The sequence below is a fragment of the Panicum virgatum genome, chromosome 1K (genome assembly GCF_016808335.1).
Source record: "Panicum virgatum strain AP13 chromosome 1K, P.virgatum_v5, whole genome shotgun sequence".
In the NCBI taxonomy this organism is placed as follows: Eukaryota; Viridiplantae; Streptophyta; class Magnoliopsida; order Poales; family Poaceae; genus Panicum; species Panicum virgatum.
Window position 1 is genome coordinate 2450317 of NC_053136.1, and position 14358 is coordinate 2464674.

At 44.9% G+C, this 14358-nt stretch overlaps 2 protein-coding genes, 1 non-coding gene and 1 pseudogene across 5 annotated transcripts; 2 read left to right on the forward strand and 2 right to left on the reverse strand.

The window, feature by feature from the left end:
- Positions 1 to 1201, forward strand: LOC120647776 (annotated as a pseudogene).
- A 1836-nt stretch (positions 1202 to 3037) lies between these two features.
- LOC120710490 (ADP-ribosylation factor 1-like 2) lies at positions 3038 to 6884 on the forward strand. Of its 2 annotated transcripts, none has more exons than XM_039996192.1 (7): positions 3038 to 3360; positions 4135 to 4225; positions 4928 to 5043; positions 5306 to 5365; positions 5473 to 5538; positions 6083 to 6288; positions 6492 to 6884. In XM_039996192.1, exons 1-6 carry the CDS (start codon positions 3304 to 3306, stop codon positions 6275 to 6277), a joined length of 585 nt encoding a protein of 194 aa, XP_039852126.1. In that variant the 5' UTR covers positions 3038 to 3303; the 3' UTR covers positions 6278 to 6288; positions 6492 to 6884. The 2 variants fall into 2 exon arrangements, with proteins under 2 accessions (XP_039852126.1, XP_039852177.1); XM_039996243.1 differs by lacking the exon at positions 3038 to 3360 and adding an exon at positions 3432 to 4008.
- Positions 6885 to 7195: 311 nt separating this feature from the next.
- Positions 7196 to 7448, reverse strand: TRNAP-AGG. Its single transcript has 2 exons — positions 7412 to 7448; positions 7196 to 7240 (listed from the first exon to the last, which is right to left on the reverse strand). It is a non-coding gene; the product is annotated as a tRNA-Pro (tRNA).
- Positions 7449 to 7685: 237 nt separating this feature from the next.
- LOC120710686 (E3 ubiquitin-protein ligase SINAT2-like) lies at positions 7686 to 11222 on the reverse strand. 2 transcript variants are annotated; one of them, XR_005690014.1, is made up of 5 exons: positions 11056 to 11222; positions 9658 to 9949; positions 8489 to 8875; positions 7789 to 8217; positions 7693 to 7753 (listed from the first exon to the last, which is right to left on the reverse strand). XR_005690014.1 is itself a non-coding variant. In XM_039996314.1 (4 exons), the coding sequence occupies exons 2-4, from the start codon at positions 9874 to 9876 to the stop codon at positions 7891 to 7893; spliced, it is 933 nt and encodes a 310-aa protein (XP_039852248.1). In that variant the 5' UTR covers positions 9877 to 9949; positions 11056 to 11222; the 3' UTR covers positions 7686 to 7890. The 2 variants fall into 2 exon arrangements, 1 of the variants encoding a protein (XP_039852248.1); XM_039996314.1 differs by having other exon boundaries at positions 7686 to 8217.
- Between the last annotated feature and the right edge of the window lie 3136 nt (positions 11223 to 14358).

The following is a 14358-nucleotide window of genomic DNA, read 5'->3' on the forward strand; positions in this document are numbered from 1 at the left end:
ATGGCTTCAGTCCCAGTTGGTGGTCAGGGGTTTGTTTCTGCTGATGTTGTGCTTGAGGAGATGATTAGTGGTGGGTCTGGTGGTGCTGCTGTTGTAGCTGGCCATGGTGCTGCTCCAGTAGTGCTTGATCCTGCTACTGATGCTGAGGTAGCTGCTCCTGTTGCTGTTGCTGGTGCTGGTAGGGCTATGAGGTGGACCAACAACAGTAGTGGCTTTGTTCTTAGGAGGATGGCTGCTATGGTGAGTGATTGCAGCAGGCCTGACAAGGTCTTCAAGGACAAGGATGTGAACCAAGTGGCCAGAGTCCTTAAGGACTGGTGTGGGGAGATTGTCAGCCCAACTCAAGTGTACAACCACCTTAGAAAATGGAGGCAGAAATGGCAGAAGGTGTCCAAACTCAAGAACCTTAGTGGTGCACTTTGGGATGACCGGAACTATGCCATCATGCTTGACAATGACCACTACCTTGGGCACATCAAGGTAGCAAATTTCATCCACTTCCTGTTCTTCATACCTATAGTATCTGTTCCTGCCTAAACTTTACTATTAACCTAACTGTAGGACCATCCTAAAGATGCTGAGTACCTAAACACCCCAATTAGGTTCTACAGTGAGATGGATGCCATATTTGGCAATGCTCTGGCCACTGGGAGGTTTGCACTTGGGTCTGGGGAAGCTTTAGGGCAGAACCTAGCTGATAGCACTGTTGGGAAGATTGAGGGTACTCCACTGGCCCCTAGCTCTGCTGACAAAGCTCCCCCTGCACCAGCAGAGGGTAGCAAGGCCACAGATCAGCCCTCCTCAGCTGCTGGTGGGAAGAGGAAGAGAGGGACTTTCTCTGAGAAGGAGATTATCATGCTGACAAACATGTCTGATGCTGTCAACAATGTTGCCAATGTCCTTAGGGAGACTGGCCCTGCCCATGTTGATGCTAATCTTTAGCTTGCTATGATGGAGATGCCTGGGTTTTCTGAGGAGGCCCTCATTGTGGCTTACACCTTCCTCCTGGACAACAAGGCCCAAGGTAGGGGCTTTGTGAACATGACTTATGGCCATAGGAGCATTTGGCTGAGGACCTTCTTAGCCAAGAACTACTTCATGTAGTTGGTGATCCTTGCTGGTATGCCTGGAAAGGAGGGGGTTGAGTGTTGAGATGTATAGTTCCTCCACCCCCCTCACCAACCTTCTCTTCTTTTGACAGCAGCTGGTATTAGTTGGCTATAGAGCTTTTGTGCAGTTAGGATGATGTAGTTACACCTGACTTTTGGTTAGCTTTTGCTGGGAGGTTGGCTAACTATAGGCAACATTTGTGTGAGAGAAACACTATTTGAGCCCTTAGCTGTTGGGCTGGACAACTTGCTGTATAACCTTATTATAGCCTCTGTTGTCTACTTCTATTTGCATCTAGACTTATTACTTATTTGCATTTTTGTTACCTCCATATTTGATCTTATCTGATTTGCTTATCTTGGTGGTACTTGTGGAAATTTAATGGCCTATGATGCAAAAACATAAATGAGGTGGATGCCATTTACCTTTGTTTACATGTTGTTCCTGTGTTTGATCTTGAATGTTGAGATGCCCAGACCAGATCCTGTTGAGATGTTACTCCTTTTCTGCTGAGAAGTTCCTCTATTTTTTTTGGCTCTTTGTTTCATCTTTTATGCTGTTTTTTTTACTAGCTTTATCCCTTTGTTTTGAGAGCATCCACCAATGAGTTGAATGAGCAAATCCACCGCAATACAAAAGCTGAGGCCAATATTTTTTTCATGAAACCTATTATGTAAGAATTACTGTTACAAAAATGATTATATGATGTTAATGATGTTGTACCTGTATTATTTATATCTCCCTTTATTGATTAAGATCAAAATTGTGTATGCTTATGTTGGGCCAGGCTCATCTCAGCCACCCTGCCAAACAGGATCTGGCCTAGGCAGTTGGTGGCGGTTGGGTTGTGAGCCCAGCTGCCCACTGGGTCGCAAACATGGGCTCAGCTAAGCCGGGCTAGTGGGGTACAGCAGCGCAAACAGGCGCAGGTGGCTGGCCAGGGACATGCCTAACCAGGCTTGGACCATTTGGGCTGGCCAGGCCTGCGCGTCGAGGGTTGCAAACGCGCTCTTAGGCCTTGTTTGTTTTCATAGACTTTTTTTTAAGTCCCTGTCACATAAAAAGAATCTTACTATTTTCGAGTATCAAATAAAATCTGTTTATAAATGTTTTTTGACAGCTGAGAGCTAATTCGCGAGACGAATCTAATGAGCCTAATTAATCTATAATTTGCTACATTGATGCTACAGTAACCATCCACTAATCATGGATTACTATACACCATTAGATTCGTCTCACAGTTTAGGCCCAGGGTCCTATAGTTAGTTTTATAATTAACCTTTATCTAATACTTCTAAATACTAAGATTATCTTTGGTGTGACATGGGCTAAAGTTTAGTCCCTCGAACCAAACAAACCCTAGAGTGTTGCTTCATTGAGTTGAGAAAAGTTTAATTTCCAGATTTAATTTCTATATTTTCTTAAGTGTTTTTTAAATATGCATTTAATTCTAAACTAATTTAGTTGGGCTCTCTTGGAACTGTTATTTCTTTAGTGGCCAACATTTCAATGTTAACTATTTGATCAAATCTTATTATATAATTACTTATGTATGGAGTCATGTCGTGACACTTTACCAAATTAAGCTTAATAAAAAATTCATAGCATTCTAATCTCATTTTTACATTATGTACACATGTTGTATTGGAATGTTACTAGATTACGATTAGTTGTAGGATTATGCAAATTTAACAAGGGTTCAAACCGTTTATATTAAAGGGGGGAAAATCAAATTACTTTCCTGAAGTATGGCTAAATATGGACTCTATTCTTCATCCTTGTATTTTGAAAAATCCTCCTTAACAGGAGATACTTTACAATAGTCTTGAGTAAGGCGTGAGGCTTAAGAAATCCAAAGCAACTATTCTAACCGCGTGTGTTGTCTTTTCGTGTTGGAGTCTCATGGCAAAGCCGGCAGGCAGCTGCCAAGCCATCAAGGCAACGCCACACCACTCTGCCGATCTCTTCCTCTCCTCGTCTCTGTCTCCAGCTCTCGCCAAACCAAACCAGACCAACCCACCCACTGGACCGGACCGCGCCTGCTGCGCCCAGCCCTGGCTCCCGCGATCCACTCCTCTCGAGCTTGACGGAATCCCGGGGGGCGAGAGAGGGAGAACAGCAGCCGGCCGGCCGCAGAGGGCAACATCTGCCTAACAACCCGCCACCCGCAGGCAGGCAGGAAGCGGCGGGGGGATGGGGCAGGCTATTCGCAAGCTCTTCGATTCCTTCTTCTCCACCAGGGAGATGAGGGTAAATGATGATATCAACCTTCCTGTCCTTACTTCCGCCTTTTCTTGGTTTGATTGCTTGCTCATGTAGATGTAGGTAGGTTCTTGGAACCTCTAGGCGCATGCTTGGTGCAGTCTGATTCTTGAACGAACCTTCGTAATCTTAGGTCACCGTTTTGGATTGTATTGTGCTAGTTCTGCTTGAGGAAATATGAATACTGCTTGGGCTGGTACTGGCGTACTGCACAAGAATCTGGGCGTATGGGTTACAAGCTGATATGCCTACCCATGGGGAAGCTCCGATCCGAGGAGTTCTTTGGTTAAGTATTGGGGACTGGCATGTGACAGGCTAGACAGGGGTCCGTTCTTTAGGATTTTGTCATTGGTTCGACATCTCTGATCTCTCGAAGTCTAGTTATCAACTTTGCTGTGCAGAAATCGATTGAATTCAGTGCTTGCTCACTGGTTCATTCTTGCGTTCCTCTTTAATAAAAAGATAAACTATACCATCCTTACAGTGAGCTGTGAAGTGGGAATTTTGAGGACGTGGATTGAGGCAGCACTTAAGTAATGTACATTAGCAGTAGATGATGGGTCTACTGGGTACTGGATTCAAACCCAGCTATTTTTGTCATGGCCTTTGTGATTCTAGTTAAATATACTTTTTCAGGTATCCGCCTTGATCCAATGAATCATTCCATAAATTCTTACTCATTGCATCATCCTCAATCAAGTTCTGTTTTTTAATTAATGGTTATCTGAGTCTGTCACTAATAGTGTGATTGCCTTCTTCAAGGTTGTGATGCTTGGTTTGGATGCGGCTGGTAAAACAACAATATTGTATAGGCTGCACATGGGGGAGGTTCTTTCAACAGTCCCAACAGTGGGTAGGTGACCTGTATCATTATCTATTACTTATTTACGTACAACGTTGAATCATTGAGGTGTGTCAGGAAGATTTTATTCAGCAAGCTGACTACCCATTTCTCTTTTTTGGTGCATATTTGAAAAAGACTGTACAGACTATGAAATAAAAGCAACAATAGTAAATCATGACCAATGTTTGGTTGCACTAGTAGGTTGCTTGGAAGGTGTTATCTGATCTTAATTGGTGTTGATTTGGAAATATTTGTATATATTACGTCTCATTGTTCATACATAAGTTTCCTCAAAACTGGCATTCATCTTCCATTCAATCGATTCATTAATTTATCACATGATATATTTTGGAAGGAAAAAAATCGATGGAAGCTGGTAAATTTCATGGGGAGTACTGCATCTTTATATTTAGTGAGAGGCTATGTCATGCTTTTGGACAAACCAAGCTTGATACATTCTCAGTGTATGCTATTACTTGCGTTAAGAACTTTTCCCTTTACACAATTTGAATGATGGCAGTGCAAAGACCATCTCCAGTCAGTTCTTCATGATCATGTTACCTGGCAATTGAGCACAGATATTTTCTGGCCCAGCATAATGCTCTGGAGTTTATTCCTTTTTTTCTTTGTTCTTCTGAACTTTTTTGCATACCTCAATTCTCCATCTATTGATCTAATTCTTTCCTCTGTAATATAAATTCTCCCCTGCAGGTTTTAATGTGGAGAAAGTTCAGTATAAGAATGTAGTATTCACTGTGTGGGATGTTGGGGGCCAAGAAAAACTCAGGTCGCTATGGAAGATGTACCTCAGTAATTCTGATGCACTGGTAATAACTATTACGTGGAAGTCTATATACACATGCCTAGCTTCTCATTATTCTGGTTCTTTTGTAGTTCTAATCTTTCTCAATTCTTGCTTTGGACTTGCACATTGTTATCTTCAATTGTAGCTAATATATAAATCATGGCAAATATGTACATATGGTCTTAAATCTAAGCGCATTTTGAAAAAGACTGGTGTAAAGAACAGAAGTGAAGTGCATATAGTCGTCTTGCGAAGTTTGTGTTTCAGCTTTCGACTTGTTGCAGATCTATGTCGTTGATTCTTTGGACAGAGAAAGGATTGGAGACGCGAGACAGGAATTTCAGGTTATTATTTCATACTATATCCTTCACTACATAACTTCCTGGCTCCTTAAAGTATGTTTATTGATGATATGTGGTCCTAATAACATGCATTCTATTTCTCCTTCCAGACAATTATCAAGGACCCTTTGATGGCAAACAGCATAATCTTAGTATTCGCAAACAAGCAAGACCTGGTAAGTTAGACCAAGAATTTTGGAGTGCTAACCGCTACTTGCATAGTTTTTTATTACTGTACTGGCGTACTCACAGTGTTTTGTGAAATCCCCTTTTGATCAATGATTGTATTACATATTCTTTTTTTTACTTCTTTTTGCAATTTGTCTGTAGTTGCGTATTCAATTCCATTCTTTTACAATGTTATGTTGTATCCAATGTCTTCTGGGTTAATACTATGCGAGACAGATTTACCTTGCAAAATACAAACTTGTACACTTTTTTTTAGATGTCAACCTGTACATGTTATTGAGATAATCGGAGTATTTACTTCCATAAAACGGTGAGTGTGTAGACCATGCTGTGTAGGACCTGTTATAAAAACTGCTTGTGTTGTTATGAAGCTCTTTAGAGTACCGAGAAAACATTTCTTTGAAATTCTTTATGGCTAATTGAAAAATGGTAAGTTTAGAACTGCTGTGAATTCCTGCAGATCTATGAAAGGTTCGAATGAGCAGTGATGGAGTTGATCTCCCAGACTGATGCCTTTTCTTCTTCACGCAGAGAGGTGCGATGAGCACAGATGAGGTTAGCGAAGGACTGGGATTGCATGATCTCAGGAATAGAATATGGCACATACAGGGGACCTGTGCACTACGTGGTGAGGGCCTATATGATGGCCTTGATTGGCTTGCATCCACCCTGAAGCAGCTGCAAGAATCAGGCCATGCAACTTCAGTTGCTGGCCCTTCCATCTAATTCAACAGAAGGTTCTATGACATTCTGAGTTCCTTTTTTTTTCTTTGGTAACTAATAGATGAACATCGACCATTTTCTTTTGCTGTCACCTGGCAACAACTTATTGCAAGTCCACAGATATGTCATCACTATTCATTTTCCCAGTTCGCTACGCTCACGAATGCATGATGTCAGAGCTTTGATCGATTCTGAAATGACTGTTCTGTTTGTGCAGTGAACTCGTGCCTCAACCAATTGACTCCGCATGCTTCGAAGGCATGTTAATATGCTAAGTGCTAAAAGCCCACAGGAGCTCCAGGGCATGGTGTGGCTGCCCCCGCAGATGGAATTCGTTTGCTGCATATGAGCCAATCCACGCGGCAGTCGCATACCTTTCTCCCTAGATGTTTGTAAAGCCTTAGATGAGAGGACGTTGTGTGTATCGACATTGATCTTGTCTTGTGTGTATGCTTGAGGGCAGGTGCACGTGGTTTGTTTCGGCGATTGATTGTTTGTCAATAAAGATTTGCTCTGTGATTCTAGCATATTACAAGCTTTTGGCAACGTGCTGTAACTTCAGAATGTATTGCGGTTCTTTTTTTTTTTAATGAAAAAAGTGTTTGAACGATACACTTGAAAAGCAAAAGAAAAAAAACGAAGCCAGAAACATACACTTTATGTTTTCTATATTCAATAAAAATATTTTCTCCTTTTGCAAGGAAATAATAAATTAGTATGTTAATCTGTTCAATCCTAAGAAATTTACAATAAAGAACCGCTACAGCAATCATGAGAATGTTTCTGATGCAGTTTGATGACAGGGTGGGAAAATAGAAGACTATAGAGGTGAAATGGCCCACAAAAACGGAGACGATGCATGCTTCTGATGCAGTTTGACCACAGGGAGGGAAAATAAAAGGCTGAAGCCAAAAAAAGGAACGACGCCTGAGAGATTCGAACTCTCGCGGGGAAACCCCATGTACTTAGCAGGCACACGTAGGGGTGGTAATGGGCCATGGCCCTAATGGCCTCTTCACAGCCCAATAAAGCCCTTAAAATTTTTAGTTCAAAAATACATATGTTTAGAGCCCGGCCCTTTTAGAGCCCGATCCTTAGAAAAGATTTTCTAGTTCAAAATGTTGGGCTCTTTACCACCCCTAGGCACACGCCTTAACCACTCGGCCAAAGCGTCGTTATTGTGTTACTGGTTACATAAAAGTATTTAATCAAACTTCAAACTTCCTTAAGCCATTTAATAAATTTTTGCAGGATGATCAAGATGGCATACCCGGTGTTCACGTGTACGTTCAGACAACAAATTACATCTTGTACCGCACAAATCTAGTACGCATGAACGAGAGAAGATCTGGGCCTCCAGGGCCACGACCAGATCTCAGCCTAGCTTGGCCCAGGATCCACACTTGAGGCATCGGAAATTCAGAAGAGAGTCAGTCAGGTTTTCCCGGGGCTTCCCCAAGTGTTAATCAGGTTTGAACACGGTGGCTACACCGTGCCAAAAGTATTTTTGTACAGCAAATGCACAGGTTCAACATGGAATGGAACTTCAACCATGGCAAGGGGCAGAAGCTGTCTTCCTCTACTGCTGGATGAAGGATACACCAAGGAGAAACGGCTCATTGCACTTGCTCTCTCCAGATGCGGCCTGTGACCCGCAGCTTGAGCTCCTGCCTGCTGCCGCCAGAGAAGAAGAGCGCCATGTTCCGGTGGATGATCAGCCCGTCGAAGCTGTCCCGCACCTTCCGGTGGCTGTCCCTGATGCTCCTCGGAGTGCCCTGCCATGTCAGCTTCCGTCCGCCCCCGCCCACCTCCAGGCTGTACCCAAAGCCCTGTGCCTCGCTCTCCTCGCCCATGAACCGCAGGAACGCCATGTACACTGGCGCCATCCCAAGCAGGAATGCCTCAAAGTGCAGGCAGAAATGCTGCCCGAAACACTTGAAGACCTGCACACATCAAAATACCAGCCACATTGTGAAATGCAGCATTTGATTGATCTCATACTCATTCAGTGCTTATGGTACAAGTAAGAAAAGAATGGACTTGGCTAAGGCAAATGACAAAGATATTATCATCCAAAATGTAAGATGTAAACAAATATTATCCAAGTAATTTATCAATGTCTACTGAACAAGTAAACATGCATTCCAGATTGGATGATAGGAGATCCAAACTTTTAGGTATTTAAAATGCACAAAGATGCTGATTGTTACTTACTGTGAGCATCCATGTAGCATTTTCCACTTCGTAAGGGTTGGGCTTCACATACCGGTGGTTAAACGTGCATCCCTCATGCAGGTCCACCTTATGGTCATTGATGAGATGAGACACCAGAAACGGAACATCACCTGTGATCGGACACTCTGAACCTGCGTATGGACAGTTGTATGGCCTGAACCTGCAGAGCTCCTCATGCTTGAGTTTGTTCTTGTATGGGTGAATCTCGGTGCATCCCACGCTTTGGTATTTGCATGGAAGCTGAAGTTGTTCTGCCACCTTCTCAAGAGCCAAACATCTGATGTTTCCCAGTTCTTGGCGGCAAGTTGGGCAGTGGTTGTCTACCCTATGCTTGCAGCTGGAGCAAATTGTGTGGCCATTTGGGCACTGCAAGAGCCAAGAAGAACAAGGAATCAGTACATTATTACTTTTCTCATTTCCTGTATTTGTCTCCATAACCATCAAAATTTAAACTGTTGTCTAATTGCACGATCTAAACACCAAAGTAATCTGAATTTTATCACTATTCAAGTAACACAAATTTGATTGCAATTCCTATTAAGTTAATCCATCGAGGCCAACGAAATGCAGAAGTTCAAATAAAAAAAAGAGCACGAACAACATAATGTGCATGTGTGCCTACACAGAAAGCAAACTAGAAACCTGGAAGTGTTCTAATGCAAGTAATATAAAAGCTAAAAACTTATTGATGGTCAGAACCATGCCTAATTCTAAGAAAGCAAAGACTAAAGACATGGACTCCAAAACTATGCTCGCACTGACATAAAACATATGGAGGAAACCAAGGACTAATCTTTTCACAATTGACATAAGGAAGTTCTGGATTACTTTGATGCGAGGGAGTCCATAATTGTAATGAGCAACATGATAACCAGAAAGATGCAACCAACTTGTGTTAGCATGTTGAGCAGAAAACTTGAGATCAATGGACAAGACCCACATAAGTTAAGCTGGTGTAAATGTAGCATTCATAGAACGATGGCCTCTTTCTATACCAACTCAATCAATATATCTAACAGGAAATGGAAACTAACAGCATCTTCTTCGCAGCTAAACTGAAACATGCAAACATGTATGTTTCAATCATCAAAACATCTGCTTCTGCCAAAAGAGTAAAAGGAGAGAAGACAAGCCATGAGCGCACACACCTGCAGTATAGGTGGACGCATTGAGTTTGTACACACTGGGCATTCGAGCAAATCATTCAAGCCAGCCAATGATGATAATGCAACACTGGCTAGTGACGTAGACCATGGTTTACTTGTAGAGTCTACATCAAGCCTAATACCCCCAAGTGCCTCAGAAAGGCCATCATCTCCACAGTCTGACTCGGGAACTACAGTCACAATGCTGCTTCCCGGTGCCATTGTAAAGGCTCCTTTCAAGTTCGGTAGTATAAAACGTGAGCACCCCACCACTCCATTGCTTCCTCACGATCAGCTGCATTATTTGAATCTTGTCAGGAGATCGTGGAAAGACCATCATCACACCAAATTTTAATATCACAAGAGACATGACATCTGAAACATGGCGCAACTAACATCCCACACAAGTTGATACTGATATTCAGTTTACCAAGGTGACATAAAAAAAAGGGGTAATTCAGAATCATGAGTGAGAAATAAGTGTTTGCAATCTGGCACAGTATCAATCAGTTGGCACCAACCGAAGAAGTTTGAGACAAGTTACTGAAAAGTAAACTACATTCAGATCCCAGAATTGAAGAAACAACATCTATTTCAGCGGCTCTCATCCACAAACCCCCGGGAGTTTTCTAACTAGAACTTGTCATTGTAGAAGGGATAAAATTGGTGTAACGGATGGATTGTATTAGCCTGAGCCTTGGGGCTGAATATATAGGGGTACATGACTTGGAGGGCAAGAAGCCTCTCCTACAGATCTGGTAGGATACGGATACAATCATAATCTACCTAATATAGAGATATCCCTAATATACTCTAACAGTCATTAAGGGTAGGCTACCTACTTCATCCGATCCACGTTTTGTCCGAAAGTACCGTTGCTCCCTCCTTGCCTAGTTTGGTTTCACAAGCGTCTGTTACAATTCAAGATCCGCGGAATTAAGCTCCTCAAGCTCACTAGAATAGTCTAAAAACGAGAATTAAGCTAAGCCCAGTCCCCCAGTCAAACGAAATTGCTCTCCCACAATTGGAAAAGAGCCTCCCATCTGCTGCTCCTGCTCACACCAACCATAGCTTAACCTGCAATAAATATTTTCCAGTTCCCGAGTCGCGCCCCAAAACATGCGAAACCTCCGGTCCCTCTTTCCTCCCCGAATTGCGCCCCCGAATCTCGCACAAACCATCTAGCCTGTGCAAAATCAATCGAACAAGACCGCCCCCCATCCCTTCCTCCTCTAGTTTCACCTCAATTCGAACCCAAAATCGGAGCGCAGAAATGCCTCGGAATCCCCTCTCGGCGAGGGAGCAAAACCGTACACTAGCACTACAGGAAACGGACCCGAGAATCCAAAACAAAGCACGAAACTGCAGAGCAGAAAAAAAAAAGAGTGAGAGCGCACGCACACATCCACCAGTGCCAGCACAACCGCTAGGGAACCAGCAGCAGCAACGAAGATCCCGCGAGGCCGCGAGGGTGGAGACGCCGCGAATCGGGTGGGAGAAGCTAGAAAACTAGACCAGCAGGAGGAGGGGGATGTTGGATTCAATTATTGTTTGCGCTTGTTCTGTAACGGAGGCGGGCATCTGGAGTTTTCCGCCTCCCCCGTCACGGGGCGGGGCCCACGCGGTGGCCGTTGCGCGCCCGGTCCGCGGTGCGGCGCGTGGTACTGGCAGGTGGGGTCGGCGGCCGACTCGAGGTCAGCGGCGCATGGGCGCGGTGTAGGGGTTTCGACCAACCCTGGGAGCACGGGGCCCGCGTGGCAGGCTCGCGGCTGTGCGCTGCGTCGTTTCGAAATCAACGGCTGCTTTGACTCTTTCCGGGGGGAATGGGATTGGATGGGTTACTATACATCTTGTGGATGGTAAATAAATTATTCATTTTTAAAGTCCGTTTAGTCCAATTAAATACTGTAAACATATTCAATATTTCAGTGGCATTAATTCAACATTTTCTATAAATAAGTTCAACATTTAGCTTCGAATTGTTGAAACGATAAAGACGAAATGTTGAAATTGAAGGCACATAATGTTGAAAATACTAAAAATCCAAAATTGAATAGGGCATCTCTTCTCCGGCGACCTGAGCGCCTTCTTTTTCGGCGGCGGCGCGCGCGGCAGAGGGGCAGCGCGTGGCAGCGATGCAGCAGAGCAGGCGCGGCGCACGGGGGTGCTACGGTGGAGCAGGCGCGGTGCACGGGGGTGCTACGGTGGAGCAGGAGCGGAGCTGGCGCGGGGCGCGAGCGGCGGCAGCGTAGGTGCGCAGAGCTGGCGCGGGGCGTGGGTGGCGGCGGCGCGGGCGCGCAGCGCATGGGGCGAGCGCGACGCGGGAGCAGCGCATGAGCAGATGGCGGCAGGGTGGGAGGAGAGAGAAGGTCAAGGAAGATAGAGGAAGCTAGGGTTTGGGATGAATCTAAAGACTGTGGTTGTTTGCACAAATCTCAAACAGTGGAAGATGAGTAAAAAAAATCTACTAGAAGATATATATAGGTTTGACGGATTGGGATTGGGATGCGGAGCCAGAGGTCACGGGTCACAGGGGTGGCCCAGCAGGAGGGTGGGCCCGCACGGTCGGGCAGCAGAGATGAATGGGAATGGGCCGGCCTGTTTGCTGCACTGGCGGTCTTTATGGATTTCCTTCTCCAAGTGACAGCCTTTGTAGCCCTTATTGTTTTTGACTTTAGGAGGGCACAGGATGGCAGGATTGATTGTGTTCCTTGTGCGAGAATCGTGTCAAGTCCAGCTACTGATGATGGTGGTGATGGGCAGAGGCTCCACTTGCTTGCTAGATATATGAGGGATATTCATGGACCAATTCTAAGTTACCGGGCAGTGAAGTTCGTTGTAATCGCTGTGTTTGTAGGATTGGCATTTGCAAGCATAGTAAGTTTTCTTCTATTTCCCTTGCATGCATCATGGTTGTTGCTATTCTTGTTCTTATTGCATCAACCATGAGATTAATAGCTGGCCAATTCATCAGTGCAGCTACATAATAGTTGGTGTACTCAATTTGCTTTGAATTAAGTTTTCTTATGGGAGTGAGATCAACTACCGAAGCTGGCCGTGGACGTGGCCTATGGCGTCAGGTCAATTTATGAGGCTACAGACTGATCTAGGTGGGCTCGATGGTTTAATGAGTATGATGGGTTGACTCATATATAATATATATATAGTAAATATTGCACTATTAATAATCATTAGTACATCTAAATATTGCTGGAGCAACGTACACATTAATGTATTAAGGCAAAATTATAAAAACTAATATAGTATCATCTAGTGCTAGCTGAAAATTCTACAAACAACAATACCTTCCAAAGCCGAGATAATGTCATGAACCGAGATTAGACTCACACATGATTAGCCTTTGTTTAGTGAATGACTCACAAGCAAGAAAAAGAATAGAGACCCTACTTAGCCATCGTGGTGTATAGCAGCCGCATATCACAAGAAAGGAAAAGCTCTGATCTACTTGAGAACGTGCGATCAGTGAGAATGAATCAGGGAGGCTCATTTGTTTGGCTTGACCGAGGGAGGAAGAGGCACCCAGCAGATCCTACCATGCGTGACGAGGAATCTTACAAACAAACCCTAGGACAACTATAGGAGAAGAACATAGATGGGAGAAGTTTACCTGACGGGACAGCCGCTGGAGGGAAGCGCGGCACGCGGATTCGTCGCCGCCGGGTCGCTCGCCTCCATGGGTGCCCCCCCCCCCCCCCGTGCTAGTAATTGAGTACATATTGGATACAGTTTGGGGGGTAAATTGAAGAGAATCGAAGGTATAGGTTGGGAGGCAGCAAGCAAGAAAACGGGAAACAGGTTCAGAAAGAAGCTAGCCAATGTCCTTTCCAGTTTCTTGTTCGATGCTTGTTCCGGCTCTTCGCATTTGCCTTTATCTTCTCTAGATGTCCCAGCTAGGAAAATGAAAAAAAAAGAGACTCCGATCCTAGTCGTCGTTGGTTGTCTCTTGGATGCTGCAGGTTAATTCACATGCTGCTTATCTTCTGGCCGCATCAGTCACCACTTGTGCTCGGCCCAAATAATATTGTTACAGGGAGCTGTCGGCGGCACGATGAGACAGGGTCAGCCACCTCCAGTGCCTCTACATCGCAATGTATGTGCGGGCTCACGCTGTCGTCGGCCAGTCAACGTGCCAGCATGTTTTGTTTTGAGTTCTTGTCGAACTGAAACAGTCTTTCATGTAACAGCGACACCCTGTTTTCATTAATTTATCTTCGAAAATCTCACTCTTGTTAAAACAGAGTAGGTAGGTTACAAATGTATATGACCACTTCGTGGGTGAGGCGACCATGTGCAAGGTTATCGTGTCACAGCCCTGAGAAAAAAAAGAAAAAAAGAAAAAAATCCCTCGCCGGGCCCACCCGTCAGCCTCTCCCTCTCCTCTCTCTGTTTTTGCTCGGCGTGCTGCGCGCACGCGTCGCCCGTCGCCGGCATCCATCCTCGCGAGTCGCGCCACGTGCCAGCCATCCTCGTGTTCCGTGCCAACCCCTCCCTCTCATCGCCTCAAGACCCAGCCCCCGGCCCCGTTCCCCTCAAACCCTAACCCTATCCGTTCCCCTCCTCCATTACCGCCGCCCCCGAGCTCCTTGCCGCCGCCGATTCGCCGCCCTCGGTGAGCCTCTCGCCGATTCCTTGCGCGGGGAGCATCTCCTCCCTTCCCTCGCTCGATTTCGCCCCTAACCCGGC

Coding starts and splice junctions, on each gene's coding strand:
- LOC120710490 (XM_039996192.1), top strand. CDS start 3,304: ATGGGGCAGGCTATTCGCAAGCTCTTCGATTCCTTCTTCTCCACCAGG. Junction 4,226..4,927: donor TTCAACAGTCCCAACAGTGG/GTAGGTGACCTG, acceptor TCTCCCCTGCAG/GTTTTAATGTGGAGAAAGTT. Junction 5,539..6,082: donor TCGCAAACAAGCAAGACCTG/GTAAGTTAGACC, acceptor TTCTTCACGCAG/AGAGGTGCGATGAGCACAGA.
- LOC120710686 (XM_039996314.1), bottom strand. CDS start 9,876: ATGGCACCGGGAAGCAGCATTGTGACTGTAGTTCCCGAGTCAGACTGT. Junction 8,876..9,657: donor TGCGTCCACCTATACTGCAG/GTGTGTGCGCTC, acceptor TGGCTCTTGCAG/TGCCCAAATGGCCACACAAT. Junction 8,218..8,488: donor ATGCTACATGGATGCTCACA/GTAAGTAACAAT, acceptor TGATGTGTGCAG/GTCTTCAAGTGTTTCGGGCA.